This window comes from Lacerta agilis, chromosome 12 (assembly GCF_009819535.1).
Source record: "Lacerta agilis isolate rLacAgi1 chromosome 12, rLacAgi1.pri, whole genome shotgun sequence".
Taxonomy (NCBI): domain Eukaryota; kingdom Metazoa; phylum Chordata; class Lepidosauria; order Squamata; family Lacertidae; genus Lacerta; species Lacerta agilis.
In genome coordinates this window covers 29,833,124-29,849,583 of record NC_046323.1, presented here as the reverse complement: position 1 = coordinate 29,849,583, position 16,460 = coordinate 29,833,124, and the positions used below count along the sequence as shown (strand labels likewise).

Below are 16,460 nucleotides of genomic sequence, written 5' to 3'. Positions count from 1 at the left end.
AGGTAAAATGGAATTTTTTTATTTACTATGAAGGTTTATTGGATCAGAAAGTGAAGCCTTGTAATTTAAAGCAGGGAATATTTATATCTCAGTTGCCACAAGCATTGCCCTTATGAATTATACGAGGAACAGATTTGTAATTAAAGGAATGGCTAGAGTGGGGCAGATCACCACCATTTGAATTTGTCTTTCCGGCTTTCTTAGCCTACCTGGCTGAAGTATTATAAGTGATTGACTAACCTAGGGCTGTGTCACTCAACTCAGTTACTCCTTTCACCTCAACCTGCAACCCTGTAGTCACCATCTTCCTCTCAGTAGTCAAGGTGGAAAAGCAGACTCCTCCCCAATACCCTCAATTGCCCTCTCCCCAGTTTCATAGCAGAAAGAGATGGGCCTCTTGCTCCACCTCAAAAGAACCTCCACCAAAATGCCAACATTCCCTGATGTTCCCATCCTCACAGGGCAGGACTTAATGTTCCCAAGCCTGCTGATGGTTCTTGACAGCTCTTGCTGTTCTCCATATGTTCTAACCACACTGAGCCTACGGGTGCTAGATGGAAAACGCCACCCTCCGTCATTTAGCCTGCGTCATAGAGATTCTTTGATCCTCAGCTTTGCTGGCTGCTACATCTCTGTGCTGGATGCACCTTCTAATTCATTCAGCTTCGAGCACTCTCCAAACTTGTCCTTCAGTACCTCAGGTTTGAAGGACAACCCTTTCAAGTCTCCCCATGAGCTCTAAGTATGCCAATTCATATTGTGCAGCATTATTGTCAAGAAGAAAACAATAAAACATTTCCGATGTAGTTGCTTCCTAGCAGCATCACACTGCTTACTAGCCATGCGTTATCTTCTTGGGCATTAACTTAGGCCATTTCATTTATAAAATGCTTCTCACGGAGCATTCCAAAGCAATGAACAATAAATAAGTCAACAACAAAAACAATTTCCCAATCTAGTATAGATACAGGCTGGGATAAGAATCTAGACTTAGTCTACAACCGAAAAGACAGTAGAAAAGCCAGCTCTGTGATATATACAGTATTGAGAGAGTTGCAATGGGTAGATATTGGCACACTAAAGGTCCAACTCTTACATTATATGGAAAGGACCTTCTGGTGAGATGGTATCTGCAGGAGGCCCTCTCCCGTAGAGCACTGTGATCGATTTGGTACACTGCTGCCAGCATCTTGACCTTTGCCCGTTAGCTAATAATTGACAACTTTAAGCAGTATGGCTGCTGTATTACTACTTCCAAATAAGAATATTTCTATCAAGTCATGGTGCCCATGGAAGGCACTGAAGTAAATGGACTGGCAATTTTCACTGCATTCCCATCGTTGATGGCAGTTGTCTTGTGGCTTTGTGCGATTTCTTAGGTTGTCATGTGGTTTAAATCGGTAAAATTCCTATGAGTGTATTAGTGCTTGATTTATATGGACCCAGGTTTTCTTACTGTTCTTCATGGTAATATTTGTGAATACTCTAAACCAGCCTTTCTCAGCCTAGGGTCTCCAGATATTAGGGATCATCAACAACAACAATTATTATTTATATGCTGCCTATCTGACAGGGTTACCCCAGCCACTCTGGATGGCTCCCAACACAAAAAACCACAATAAAACGTCAAACACTAAAAACTTCCCTGAACAGGGCTGCCTTCAGATGTCTTTTAAAAATCACGTATCTGTTTATATGTTTGACATCTGCTAGGAGAGCATTCCACAGGGTGGTTTCAACTACCAAAAAGGCCCTCTGCCTGGTTCCCTCAGCTCTTGCAATGAGGGAACCACAAGAACGCCCTCTTTGAAAGAAGACAAGAGGAAGGGGATTTTTATCACATGTGGTGGACTTGTAATAAGGTCAAGGCGTTTTGGGAATCAATTTACAATGAACTTAAGAAGATGTTTAAATATACTTTTCCAAAAAAGCCTGAGGCCTTTTTGTTGGGTTTGATGGGAGAAGAAATAGCTAAGAAGGACAAAAGATTGTTCATGTATGCGACAACTGCAGCAAGAATACTGCTTGCCCAAAAGTGGAAATTACAGGAATTACCAACGATTGATGAGTGGCAGACGAAGATGGTAGAATATGCTGAACTTGCAAAACTGACCGGCAGGGTCAGAAACCAGGATGACTCGAGGTTTTGAAGAGATTGGAGTAAATTTGTGGAATACTTAAGATTGAACCGAGGAAGTTACAAACACTAGTAGGATTGGAATAAACCTTTGACATAGTTTAATATGGAAGTGGTAAAAACTGTGCAACGAGAATGGACTAGAAAACCTGCTGACGAGAGGGAGGGGAGTCGCAGCTCGGCAGAGCAATGGTTGATGTAATTTGTGTTAGATGTTGAATTGGCTGTAATTTAATATATTTGGAAAAATAATAAAATTTTATTTTTTTTAAAAAAAGAATGCCCTCGGAGCTGGATCTCAGTGTCCAGGCTGAACGATGGGGGGTGGAGACTCTCCTTCAGGTACACAGCTCCCGCCATTACTGACTACTGGTCCTGCTAGCTAGGGATGATGGGAGTTGTAGTCCAACAACACCTGGGGACCCAAGGTTGAGAAAGGGTGCTCTAAACAGAAACTCGTGAGATAAATCCATCTAGCAGTCTGATCCAATAATGTTTACTTGTATGTCCCACTCAGTGCAGGGTTTAGTTTACTTACCCCCAAGTTAGAGTGAGTGCATGGGATTGCTTGTCATGACCTCAATCCTATGAGCATGTGGTGGAAAGCAAGCCCTATTGGACAGATGAGTTTACATGAATAGTAAATTTCTGTTTGTATGAACGTCACAAAAGCACGGATTGGTTCTGGGTGCCTGCCAGTTACAAAGTCAGGAACTTCTGGTTAATTAGTCTTTTTGCATGTGAGCCAGTGGCATCATTAAAAACAGTCACACTGCCATTCCTCAAGGAAATGTAGAGTTTGGTTGTCTAGATTATAGTTCTCATTAGTAAGTTTCTCATGCTATAGTTTTGAGGGGGGAGCGCTCTTGTTCCCTAAGGGGGCTTCCTAGTGTGACTTAGCAACCTGAGTCTCTGCTCAATCCAGTATTAATATGTAATGTGCTGTCACCGAACTAGGGTGGATAATGGCCCTGTCGTACTCATTAATCTGCTCACGAAAGCTTTAATTAGTCTGCTTTTCTTTTAGAGGTGGCAACATCTATTGGCCCCAAGGAAATCAAAGGTGTCACTTATCATTGGGTACCCATGGAAAATGTTACAAGGAACAACAAAGGCCACATGCATTTTGCAGGAGAAGACAGGGGGAGCCAGAAACTCAAAAGGGGGTGGGAATCTAGTAAGCAGTTGCGAAACAGTTCTTACAAAATTCACTTTTGCTTGCTTATTTATGTGTTTTGACTTATAGCAAGCCTCCTCCTGATGTATGCAGGGAGTTGTTGTTGTTTTTACAATCTTAATAAGGGGGAACATTGAAAAATATGATTGCTGTCAAGAGAAAAGGCATGAGCAAAGCAGATCATAAACCAGCTGTTAATGGACGCGGGTGGCGCTGTGGGTTAAACCACAGAGCCTAGGGCTTGCTGATCAGAAGGTCAGCGGTTCGAATCCCTACGACGGGGTGAGCTCCCTTTGCTCGGTCCCTGCTCCTGCCAACCTAGCAGTTCTAAAGCACGTCAAAGTGCAAGTAGATAAATAGGGACTGCTCCGGCAGGAAGGTAAACGGTGTTTCCGTGCACTGCTCTGGTTCACCAGAAGCGGCTTTGTCATGCCGGCCACATGACCCGGAAGCTGTACGCCGGCTCCCTCGGCCAGTAACACGAGATGAGCGCCGCAACTCCAGAGTCGGACACGACTGGACCTAATGGTCAGGGGTCCCTTTACCTTTAATTAAGAGGGTCAGTGCTAGCTAGCCTGAAGTGTGGAGCCGGCAAAGGCGGACCTGACATTTGAACCTGTGCAAAGCCTATACAAGGCAACATTGTCCTCCTGTAACCTCAGTTGCCTTTGTCTGCTGAGGATTCTGTTCTCTTCCTTTAATCACACAGTAATGGAATTCTCCCTAACGGAATATTGTTTGTCACTTGGGAAACTTGACAGGTTTTGAAAGAGGATGGAGCAAAGGGGTAATGACTGCCTTGAGCAAGCTACATGTCTCTCTCCCCCCCCCCCAAGTATCCTGGGTGTGCAGGTATAAGTGGTCCCGCGATACTCATAACATTAGAAGCTGCCGCATATTCGGCAAATCACACTTTCTTTGTTAATGACCTTGGCAGTGTTACGGAGATCATTTTCACTTTGTTTCAGTTTCATCTAGGTAACTTCTCTAACACATTAGGCACAGAAAGTGCTGGGTGTCTATACGTGTCTTCCGCCCCCTCCTCTTTCATCGCTCAGATTAGGTAGAAGTCTTGGGAGGAAGAGATTCTGCCTCTGCTCATGCAAAGCCACCTGAGCAAAATCTTATTGGCTGTCTGTGTAGTTTTTGTTTTTATTTTGAAGGCATCACTTTCCAATGACACACAAAATCCTGGGCAAGTTTTCAACCAAGTCACCAGGAGGATTCCCTTGCTACAGCTCAAATCTTTTTGAACATGCCCCGCTGCAAGGTCCCTTTTATTTATTTATTTATTCTTTTAATGGACTTAATATTGATTGTTTTGTCTCAGTACGTCAGCGTGCGGCCAGTGCCCTTGCTCTTGCCCTCCAAAGTGTAACTAATAGGAACTGAGCTCATCTAGCGTGATTATCCCATTTGCAGTCCAATCAATTCATAGTACTTTTGTGCAGGAAGTCAGTCCCTCTGTGTTTAGCTAGGAGGCATGTGTAGGGGCTCCTCCAGGCAACCTGTTTGTTGAGTGTCCTTCCTGGTTAGCTGACACAAAACTTATGCTGGTGTTAGACTGTGTCCGGTTTTCATCGAGCATTTGGAATGGATAGTGGGGAAGTCAGATGACACTGAGCATTCATCCTGATTTGTTTGTGCTGTGTTCCCTTTAATCATTCATTCATCCCGCTTATTAAAAAATATAAGCAGATTTGTTACGTTTGAGTGACAGAGTGCTTTAATCCACTTTTATTGTGCAAACCTACATTTCTGGCATGCTCTTGAATCTTTTGCAGATGGGGGAGTTGAGGAAAAGAAACAGATTAGTGTGTCTAAATCCAGTGCTGGAATGAGTTTTCCAGGCTTTTCAACCAATTTTCTTTGCCAATCTCATAGTTGTGTGGGCAGAGTCAACACTTAGGTGCACATTGAACCAACTGACTCAGTCCAAGATGCAAGTGATTTTTTCTTTTTTTACATTTTTAAAAGTTATTGTTAAATTTATACAGTATTCCACCTCTTATATTCTCCAAGGAGTTGAAGGTGGCATACGTGGTTCTCTTCCTCCCCATTTTGCCCTAACAAAAACCATGTGAGGTAAGTTAGGATGAGAGGCAGTGGCTGGCGTGACGCCACCCAGTGAAAATCACGGCTGAGTGGGGATTTGAACCCAGGTCTCCCAGCTTCTAACCCAGCTCTAACCACTTCACTACACAGGCTCTTCAAATCAACCTGGAAGTGCTGTGTTGGTGGGGGTTGATGGGAGTGGTAGCCCAAAACATCTGGAGTGCATCAGGTTGCGGAACGCAGGTCTAGTCCAGGGCTGGTGAACCTCTGGCTCGAGGGCAGGAAAATGTGGCCCTCTAAGCCTCTCTATCTGGCCCTTGGGAGTCTTTCTGTGCCATAGCCATGTCCTTCAGTAGCCCTGCTTCACACTTTCCTTAAATGTCTTTGCTTGGCTGAAATGTGTCCTCTGATAATGCCTTTTGCTTGCCTGAATAGAGGAAAGAGAGGGGTGCAAGCTAGCTTACTGTACAAAAGTGGTGTGGGCACAGTGGTGGAGCCAACCCATGCCAAGCTCCCCGTTGCCTTGCCCCTGCCCCTCTCCCTTTTCATACGTGGCACCTGCACTGCCTCGCCAGCTGCTACTAATTTTAGGATTCCTTTCAATATGTTCCCGCTTGTATCCTTGAACAGCTTTAAAAATTGCAATGTGGCAAGGGGTGTGGTCTTTCCTGGGTTGGAACCGCCACAAGACTACTTCACTATGTTATTTTTTTAAAAAGATCAGCTCCTGGAAAAATCAGTTTATGAAATAATGTTGTATATTAATGTATCCTTAGATGTAGCCTGTTAGTCATCCACTTACTAACTGCCTTTGAACTAAGTAGGTAGTGAGGACAATTATTTATAACCTACTACAGTATTTTAATAATTTCATTTATGTACCATTGTATTATATAAGTATGTATAGAATTATAGTGTTTTTAATGCACTTTTTGTTTGTTTGTTTCTTTATTCATTTGTTTCTCAAATCTATCTGTTAGTTGGAATGAGAATGCAGAGATCACTTAGTCCTGATGCTGGGAATCCAGTTCCCAGCTAGAGGAAGCACTCTCATTGCTGTGCTTCCGGATTTCCTTTCCTACCTGCCTAAAATGTGCTCAGTCCTCTTAACCCATAGCTGGCAATGCTGATCACCTGTTAGTCAGTGTGCATGCCATGTGCCATGCATACACCCCAAGTATTGCATGCAGAGATTTCCTGCCCTCCCCAATGTAGCCTTTTGTGCCTCTGGTGCAACAAACCTGCATGCAACGACCTGCTTGCAGAACGCTCTTTCCAGGGCACTTCAGCACATGGGTGCTCCAGTGTACTCATGGAGCTCCAACAAGCGCAAGGGCTTCCCCATTGACCTTGATGTTGAGCTACGAATTGGATACAGCTTCTTCACTGTGGGGGAGAAAAAAAGTCCACATTTAATATTGTCTGCTCTGGATTAAATTCATCAGTTAAGCAGCTGGGGCATACCTGGTCTTCCAGGATGGTTGTTTTTGAAGTGAAGCAGAGCTGAGCCAAAGTCGGAAGCCTCTTGTCCTTGCTAGCGTAACATTCCCCAGTTTGCCAGAGAAAGAGAATTTGATGGAATTACCTGCTCTTGTCTGACAGTAGAGATTCTGTGATATTGCCTGTGGTTCTCTGTTGTACTTTTGGAGCTGTGTTCTGTGCTTCTACAACATATGGCAAACGACAATGTGATTTGTTCCTCTCCCTCCGACCCGTCATTGCAGTTAATTCTGTGTGTTCTTCTTCCTCCCCTTGTGCTGTGCTGCTGATAACCTCGCTAGGACCCTGCAGTGGGACACAGACCCTTCAGTGCTGCAGCTTCAGTCTGACTCTGAACTTGGGTATATGTCCACTCTCGTTCTTTATTTTCCCTCTTGTTATACTATGACTTTGTTTGCACCGGTTATGTTGAAGTTGCTTCCTCGGTGAGCTTTCTCCTTGCGTGTATGTGTGTGCTGAATCTTCAGCGTCATACTCTTATTTTTGTTTTGGCTTTTTTTAATTTTGGGGAAGGGCCGTCTTCTGAGAAAAACAGAAGCGAAGCTTTCTGAAAACAGCCACTACTTCTGGCTAGTGAAAACATCCAGGGTCCAGTGCACTCTTGATGTTTTCAAAAGAAACATTTTCATTTCACTGGAGATGAAATGTTAGAAAAGCATGTTTCTGGAAACAGTAACATGCATGTTGTAGGTGTGTACTATCAACATGTATGTCTTTAACATCACCAGCAGGCCACAAATTTTCCCTACCTGTTCATTGTTCAAAGTATTTTATTAATATCATATCAATCATATTTCTATTTCCTTTTAACCCATTAACCCTTTGAAAGTTGCAACCAATAAATTAGCTAATACAATTTACATAACGTTGGCTTCTTCAGTACCATGATATAATACATTGATGTAATATTTTTGCACTGAACTTCCTCCAGAGGGCTCAGATACAGCTCAGATACCCAGTCTGCTTCATAGCTGAGCTGGGATTTGAATCAGGGCTTCACCACTCTGAGATTATGTTTGGGTTGTATTACAAATAACCTTAAAATTGTCTTTGGATAGGTATTGGTTACATACACAAAATATTTTTCTTATTGGATTAGAGGTGGGTGAGGAATAGAATATGACTGCAGTCCAGTGCACACTTACTTTGGGAACAAGCCCCATTTTATACAGTGATATTTGCTTCCACATAATAATCTATAGGCTCACGATATGAGAAGTAGTGCAACAAATATCCTGTCCATCTTGAGGACAGGACTGCAGTACCATTACCAGTGTTATCCTAAGAATGTCAAGCAACTTCTGTTTTTATTTTTTGATTATTAAGGACAAACTAAGCATAATGCTGTTCACACAATTGACATTTTTTTTTGGGGGGGGGGGAGTAAATGGAAGGCATGGCGGCCCTGACACAGATCAGGAAAGCAGGGGGGTGGGGGTCCCTGTACTGTGATTTATTTTTTTAAAGTATTTTGCACAGGAAGCTGCCTTATACTGAGTCAGAACACTGGCCTGTCTAGCTCACTATTGTCTGTGCTAACTGGCAGCACCTCTCTAGGGTTTCAGGCATGAGGCAATCTCAGCCATAACTGGAGATGCTGGGGTTTCAACCTGGGGCCTTATGCATGCAGATCATGTGCTCCACCACCAAGCTTACAGCACTTTCCCCGCATGCCCGATTGTATGAATGGTGTCTTGTCTGGTTCAGCTCTTAGAATCCAGCAGTAAAAGATTCTGGCATCCTGCGAACAGACTGCAGTTGATGCTTTGGAGTGTACATTGCATTAATGCACAGTAGCAAATTCAGAGCTGTGAAAAAGAGTCATTTGGGGGCGTTTATGAAATCCTTTCTCAAAAACAAGACTAGTGCAGCGCTAGCAATGGTGGCTGCTCTACTGCCAGGTCATTTTTATTTTTTGTTGAAAGCTAGATTTAAAGCAAAATGGAGTAGAAACAGCACTTTTCTAGCTTGCAGCGTCAGTGTCAACCCCCCTGAGAGAAAGCAAAGATAAGTTGCTAAGGGGGGGGGAACCCACATCCTGTGGGAACTAGGGAAGGGACTTAACTTGGTGGCATAACAAAGGCCTTGCAAGCAAAAGGTTCTGGGTTCAGTCCCCAGCATCTCCAGGTAGGGCTGGAAACAGTAGCGGACCTTGGAGTCTCAAATTTCACAGCGCCCTGTGCGACGCCAAAATCCGCCCCCTCTCCGCTTCTTGTCCTCCATTCTAAATAATAAAACCTCTGATGCTTGGCTCCCAGTGCAGCTGAACTGGTTGCGCTCCCCTAAATCCGCCTCTGCTGGGAAGTACAGTGTCTGAAACATTGGAGAGCTACTTCCTGTCAGCATTGACAGTGCTAAGCTAGAAGGACTAATGGTCTGACCCCACTATAAGGCTGCTTCTTGTGTTCACGACTGAGCACCACAGTGCTTCTGACAGCACACTCCAGTACCTAACCCAGCCTTTTGGTTTGCTTGTTCTAGCCGCCGCCTACACAAACTGGGCGTGTCAAAGATCACCCAGGTGGACTTCTTGCCTCGGGAAGTGGTGTCCTATTCCAAGGAGACGCAGACGCCTTTGTCTACTCATCGATCTGAAGGTAAAGCAGCTACCATTTCTTCCGTGGAATTCGAGATGTTTGGAGTGAAGGGGGAAAAGCTCACTTTGATCAGTGATCACTTTAATAATATCACACACCATAAAGGTGATTAGAAAGTGAAAGACATATCAAAAAAGAAAGTGAAAGGCATATCAAGCTTTCTGTTACAAGGAAGTAATTGGTATGTGATTTGGAGGGTGGTCTCTTTTGCATTAAAAGCTTCCAGCCTCGGGGAAAGTTACTTGGAAGCTGTTTCAGTCAACTGTGGTGGAGTTCCTGAGCTGGGAGGCTATCAATTCTTTCTGACATGTATCTCCTCAATTTTTCCTATTTAGTTTTGTTTTGTCTCATGTGTGCTCCTGTGTGGAGTTTTAAAAGCGTTTTATTTGTTGTTGTTTTCTTTGGATATGGCCTGTGGACTAGCCCAGTAAATGTGATTATTTTATGTTGTTTTACTCTATGTCACATTTGACCTCTCTGGAGAGGGAGAGTGGAAGGTTTATTAGTGGCAGACACGGTAACATGGTTGTTGTCCTACTGAATGTGCTTCAGATGGACTTAGTTCACATTGACAACAACAATATATAACTGTATTATTCATAAAGTAATTGTAGCAGCAACCTATATGACTTAGGAATTGCGTCAGGCTGTCGTCTTGGTTTTGTCTTCAAGGAAATCATTTTTTCATTCCAAGAGCAACCATGTGCTGGTACAATAAACTGGATTTGTTGAGATGTTAGCGGTAGCCGGTCCACACGATCAGTTGAGTTCGTTCCCAGGTCAGTGTTAACTCCAGGTTAACTCAGCACTCTAATGCTGTTCAGATGTTCAAAAGCACTTGGAGATAATTGTGTGAGAGTGTGAGCATACTCTGGCATAACCCCACACTCTGTGCCCTTCCCGATCCTGCCAGTGGTTGGAAGGTGGATCTTCAGTGGGGCAGCCTTCCACGTGCACACACAAGCCCTGTGAGAATGGCGTTTCTGCCTATAAGACTCAAACTGATCCAAAGTCTTTTAATTAGATGGAGAGAAGACTGCAACTGCTTTTAGATGTTTTAATTTTATTTGTTTTTAAGAGTGTCTCGACTGTTTTAGAAAGCTTTTGCTTTGTTTCTGTTTTGAAATGCTTTATGTTTGCTGCCCTGGGCTTGAGGGAAGGCAGGATACACATTCAATAAATAATAATAAAATAAAACATAGCTCTGCAGTGCAAGTAAGCTCTTTATTTTCAGCAGTTTCCTGGTGGCTCACAAACTAAAAGGGAGACATGGCTTTGAAAATCTGTCTTGTTTCATTATTCTGTATACGCTGGAGGTGTGGAGGCTGGCTGGCAGTTTCTAAACAAGTACTTGAGTCATCAAGAAGACATATCATTTTCCTCCACTTTCTTTTTTTGGTCTGTTCAGCATCCTACTTCCTTCCACGGAATAATGTATTTTTTTGTTGGAAAACCTGCAACTTCCTTTATTTGAGGGGAAGAAATGACATGTCATTTTTGGCTCGGTGTACAATTTGAGATGCTGTAGATATGCTCTTGACCTCGCTGTTCATTCAAAACGCCTGAGACGCAGAGGTCACATTGCGATTGTAACAAGGATATTTCTGAAAAGGCTCCTCTCTCCCACCAGCAAACCATCATCCACGCACCATAACACGCAGCAACATTTGTCCTTGTGGATCACGGCATCCTGTTGCAAGTCTCCAAGACCTTCCCAGTACTGTACGAGATGGACCAATGGCCTGACTCAACAAGGCATCTTTCTGTGTTCCCTGACCATTGGCCCTGCTGGCTGGGAGAGTTTAAGTCCCACAACATCTGGAGGGCAATACTGCAGGGAAGGCTGAGCAAATCATTTAGAGCACTCATATAATTACTGAATTGATGTGCCTTCTGAAGTAGCCTTTATTTTATCTGCCATTCAAGGTAATTACCATAATGGGTTAGCAAAGCAGAATAAATATTTGGAGCAGGAATGGGGCATCTGGGCCCCCCCAGATGTCGCTGGACTAAAACCCCTGTTGTTGTTGTTGTTGTTGTTGTTGTTCTTCTTCTTCTTCTTCTTCTTCTTCTTCTTCTTCTTCTTCTTCTTCTTCTTCTTTCCCCTCCTCCTCCTCCTCCTCCTCCTCCTCCTCCTCCTCCTCCTCTTCCTCTTCTTGTATTTATTAAATTTGTGTACCGCCCTTTACCCATAGGTCACAGGGCAGTCCACAACACAAAATTACAATATAAAAAACACAGAATACATAAGAACAATAAAAACAGAAACAATCTCATTTTGTCAAAAGATGCTTGGTCCATCAAGGAGTTACCGGTATATTACTGCCCCCCATCATTCCTGACCATGGGCCATGTTCCCTGGGGAGGATGAATTGGAGTCTAACAACATCTGGAGGGCTAGTGGCTCCCTCTTCCTGCCGTACGACATGAATGCTTTTCTTTTGAAGGCAAGCAGCAGCTTGGGGGACGGGGTGGGGGTGGGGGGAGATTCAGGTCAATAAACTGACATTGCTGAAAGGCTGAATCTCTTCACTTCCAGCTGCATAGGACTGCTCCCAAAGCGCTCTCTTCCTCTTCCCTCCCACCTTAACTGAGAAAGATGGGCAATTTTGTGGACAGCCAACATTACATCTAGCTCAGCCCTCCAATAAGCTAACTTACTGCTTAACATTTGTTCTTGCTGCCTAGCAGAGGTGCCAAAGCACTATGTCTCCTTAAAGTATATATTGATGTAATAAAATAGTGACGTAAATCTATTTGTTGCGGAAGTAATCTAAAACCCAAGTGCATGACTGGGTGTGAAACAGCAGAATTTGCCTTCAGAAATGGCACAAGCATATGCTTCTCTTTCGAAACATGGATTTATTTATTTTTTGGAGGAGTTTGTTTTATTCTTTACTCCAGAAACTTACAAAGAGTACCCTCTAGTGGTGTATGTAAAAACTGACATTGTGGCAGAGGAGGCGATCAGAGAAAACTGACTAGACATGAAGACGGGAGCGGTTCTGAATATGGAAGCACGGCATTGTCCCAATTATTTAAGGACGGGGAGCAGTTTTAATGGCAAAAGGAGCATATGCATGAGAAGAATATTGTATAGTCATTCACCTAACCTGTGGCTCACATGGGTGAGGAGTGGCCGTGCCTTCCTCTGGCCTAGTAAACAATTTCCTGAAGGGCAGCTCTGTTAGATCTGTTGTTCCAGAAGGAGAGAGATCTCTACAAATAATCTTGTGGTATTTTAAAAGACAAATGCATTTATTAAGACATCAGCTTTTGTTGTTACAATGCATGCATTCTCTCTGATAGAACGAGAACTTATTATGCTATTATTGAAAGGGAACTGGACAACTTCATGGAGGTAGACAGCTCTATACATGACAATTTGGCAGAGGAGGGAAAGCTGCGGCCCTCCAGGGATTGTTGGACTCCAGCTCCCATCAGCCCCAGGCAGCTTGGTCAGGGATGATGGGAGTTGGAGTCCAGCAACATATGGGAGTCCACAGGTTCCCCACTCCTGCAGCACAGCTTTAATGCACATACAAAGGCATTGTGCTTCTGAAGACCACCTTGGGGGCAGAAAGGATGCTGGTCAATATGGATCCTTAGGGTGATCCAGCTGGCCTCTTATGTTGCCTTGCTCTGCATAACAATTATTAATCTGTCTTGTCAGACCTCCCCACCCTGTGCCAGGCTTCCATCACCAGGGCTTTTTAGAAAGGCGTCTGTCTAATCTAGTCCCCCCCCCCATGTTTATTTCTTGTGTTTCCATTGTAATGGTTGTTTTGGAAATGATGGTGGCTTGGGCTTTGCACCTTAATGTTCTGATCTTATGACTGGAGCCAGGAATGGCGATTGCGAGGTATTTTAATATTGTGTAATGTTCGAATGTAACAGTTTCTTTCGAAATTAGGCAGGATATACATTTTAAAAAAGGGGGGGTTAATTTAAAAAAATGTATCACAGCCTTCCTCTATTATTTGTTTATTATAAGATTTCTTAGTAACCTTTGCAGTGAAACAAACAGAAAACTTGCACTGAGTCGGATCACTCACCCATTTGACTTAGTAATGTCTACACTGACTGGCAGCCTTTCTGTAGTGTTTCAGGCAGCAGTTTCTCCCATCTGTACCTGGAGATCTTGGGGATTGAACCTGGATGCAATGCAAAACAGATACTCTGCCACTGAGCTGCAGCCCTTCCCTAAATCAACTGACAACCGTCCTCAGAGGACTTACTCTTATCAGTGGCGGAGGAACCCTCTCCGGCACACGGGGCGGCGCAGCCCATATGGACTGCACATGTGCTGCATCCCGCGTGTGTGCACTCTGTACGGGATGCCGCACATGCGTGGCGACCGTACAGGCTGCCACTTGCACAGCGACTGTACAGGGTGCTGTGCAAGTGGCATCCCGTATGGATGCCGCGCAAGTGCGCACCCTTGGCTGCTCTACAGCTGGGGGGGGGGGAGGCAGGGGCCATCTTGTCACCCCTCCCAGAGTGGAACACGGGGAGGCCCCCCCCTCCGCCCCTCCCTTCCTGCGCCTCTGATTCTTACAACAATCTTGCGAGGCTATGCTGAGTGGGAGTGATCTAGTGAGCTTTGCCTATGAACAGAGATTTGAATTCAGGTTTCCCTCATCCAAATCCAATACTCTAGCCAGTATAGGAGACTAATTAGCAGAGTTGTGGCGAACCCTTGTCTTTCCTTAAATTTGGTCACCTTGATAGCTGCCATGTATTAACGCTCCTATATAGAAATGCTTTTGTGGTTCGTTATTCTGTGTCCCGCTATCCATTTCCTTCTTCTGTTCAAAGTTACATTTCAATCCAGTCACTTTTAGAATAACAAACCTAAGATTTAATATTTGTGTGACACTCTCCCCCATTAAATAGCTATTTCTTATAGCGTGTGAAGTGTGCACTAGGAATTGGTTATAACTCCATTAACTGAATTGATCAGAATGACAGGGGTAATGTAGTTATTGATGCATTAGCTGCATCAATATGTATAAATTCCAGCTGTTTGGGGTATCAGTCAACAAGCATCATCCCATAAAAAGGTCCAAAATTCAGTATGGAGAGTCACTCCCATAAATGTGCAAAAAAACGAGGGGAAAATGCTGCTGTCAAGCAAAAGGAACCCAAATAAGCCTTGTGCAAGGAAGCGGTGTGACAGCATCTCGTTCTCTAAAATGCATTCTCTGAGATGCCTACCTGCTTGACGGCACTCTTGAGATTATTCTCTGTGTGCCTGGAGGTTTGATTTAATCTTCCTGCAGGTGGACACAGTCTGGCATGTGGCCAATTGCAGACCCCCCAAGAGCTTTAATTGAGATTCCTGCATTGCAGGGGGTTGGACTAGATGATCATCGGAGGTCCTTTCCAACTCTACAGTGCTAGGATTCTATGATTCTACCACTCCTTGCTTATGATGAGTCTTTGGCTTGGCTTTCTGCTAAGGAGGGGGGGGTGGTGAACCCCCCCCCCCACACACACCAGAGAGCTCTGTCATTATGTCCTAGGGAGTAGATTCGGCCTCCCCACAGGGTGGTTATCAATCCGATCGTTAAGTCTGGCATCCCAGTTCAAAGCATTAAATCAAATGAGCTTCTGGGACACCTGGTGACAATTGGCCCCAAACACGAGTTAATGGCCTTGACCTCGGGGTCTCATAACTAGCTGCAAGCCATTTCTGCTGTGCCTTTGCCCTCATCCTCGCATCCTGACATCTGAAACCAGCATTGTGCTGCGTTCTTCAGAGGGGAGCCTCATGACACCTGTATGCAAATAGAACCCCAGCTGGGGAAGTGAAAGCATTTTCTTTCTTTGCCGAGAAAGGGCCCAGCATGTCTGAGCCATCAGCAGCTCACATGTCAAACTATTCTTTTAACACGATACGAATGAGAACATGGTAGGTGCTTCTCTGGCGTGCTGCACGCATGCATAGCTGCAGGAAGATTTCTACCGAGTTCTTGAAAACGTAAATCCTTTTTTTCATTTAAAAAAATTATTTAAATTTTTGATTTTTAATATTTAAAGATTTCTTAGCGGTATGCAAGATCTCTTAGTTTTATGCAAAAATGCGATGTAAAAACAATAAAGCAGTATAATAAGAGCAGAGATGAAACCAAAACAATATTATATGGGCAGTAATAACAGGGTCCAAGTCTTATAGGTTGGGGAAAGCCTGGAAACACCCCCCCCCCATATTTAGAAGATATCAGAAAACTGGTGGATGATGCTTCACATATTGTAGAAGGAAGGGCATTCCAGAGTACAGGGGCAATGGTGGAAAATGCCTGTATGGGGGGAACTGCTCTGTGATATTCTGTGGGATGCCACTGATATTCTGCAGTGCCACAAGTTCTGCAGTGCCATCTCCCCAGATGATCTAAGCGGTCTTACACATCTGTATATGGGCAAGTAAATCCGGTGCAGGGTTATTCTGGGCTTCTGATGTAAGTAACAAGAGTTTAAATGCAGCTGGTAGCTAACTGGCAGCCAGTGTAGTTCCCTAAGGGCAGGGATAACATGTGTGTATCAAGGTGACAGGAAAGGCAAGACTAACTAAACCAGAAGTTGTGCTTCCATCCTAAACAGTCCAAGATTAGGACAAGGAGTCCGGAGCTTCCTGGCCTATTAGGTTGTTCCTATCATGTCCTTATAACATCCATTTTATTTCACTTTTGGATGTTTTTCGTAGGAAAAAACCCAAAGGATCCCATAGGTTCTCATACCCCAAAATATATTCTAATAATGTAACCACTATACACCAGAAATCCTTTGCTTTACAACATTTCCACCAGACGCGGACAAAGTTTCCCTTGCCTCCACTCCCGCAGTTTCACTCCACATACTGCTTTTTAATGATAGGGACTCTGATGTTGTCCAGTTGCCTCTGACTACACCATTGCAATCCTTAAGAAGCCCCTCAATCATTACTACACTTCCTCCCGATGTATCTGGTGGTTGTGCGTCCCCACCTGCATCC

The 16,460-nt window shown here is 44.1% G+C and overlaps 1 protein-coding gene across 6 annotated transcripts in view; it reads left to right on the top strand.

Annotated features, from left to right (window-relative positions):
- The window catches only part of DYNC1I1 (dynein cytoplasmic 1 intermediate chain 1), a 190,089-nt gene that overhangs the window by 21,614 nt on the left and 152,015 nt on the right, over positions 1–16,460 (top strand). For 3 of the 6 annotated variants that reach the window (XM_033165245.1, XM_033165249.1, XM_033165247.1), the window contains exons 5-6: positions 7,151–7,210; positions 9,351–9,466. In XM_033165245.1, the coding sequence (XP_033021136.1) occupies positions 7,151–7,210; positions 9,351–9,466 (176 nt within the window). The remainder of the gene's footprint in view (positions 1–7,150; positions 7,211–9,350; positions 9,467–16,460) is intronic. The other 3 variants (XM_033165251.1, XM_033165248.1, XM_033165250.1) reach the window with 1 other exon arrangement.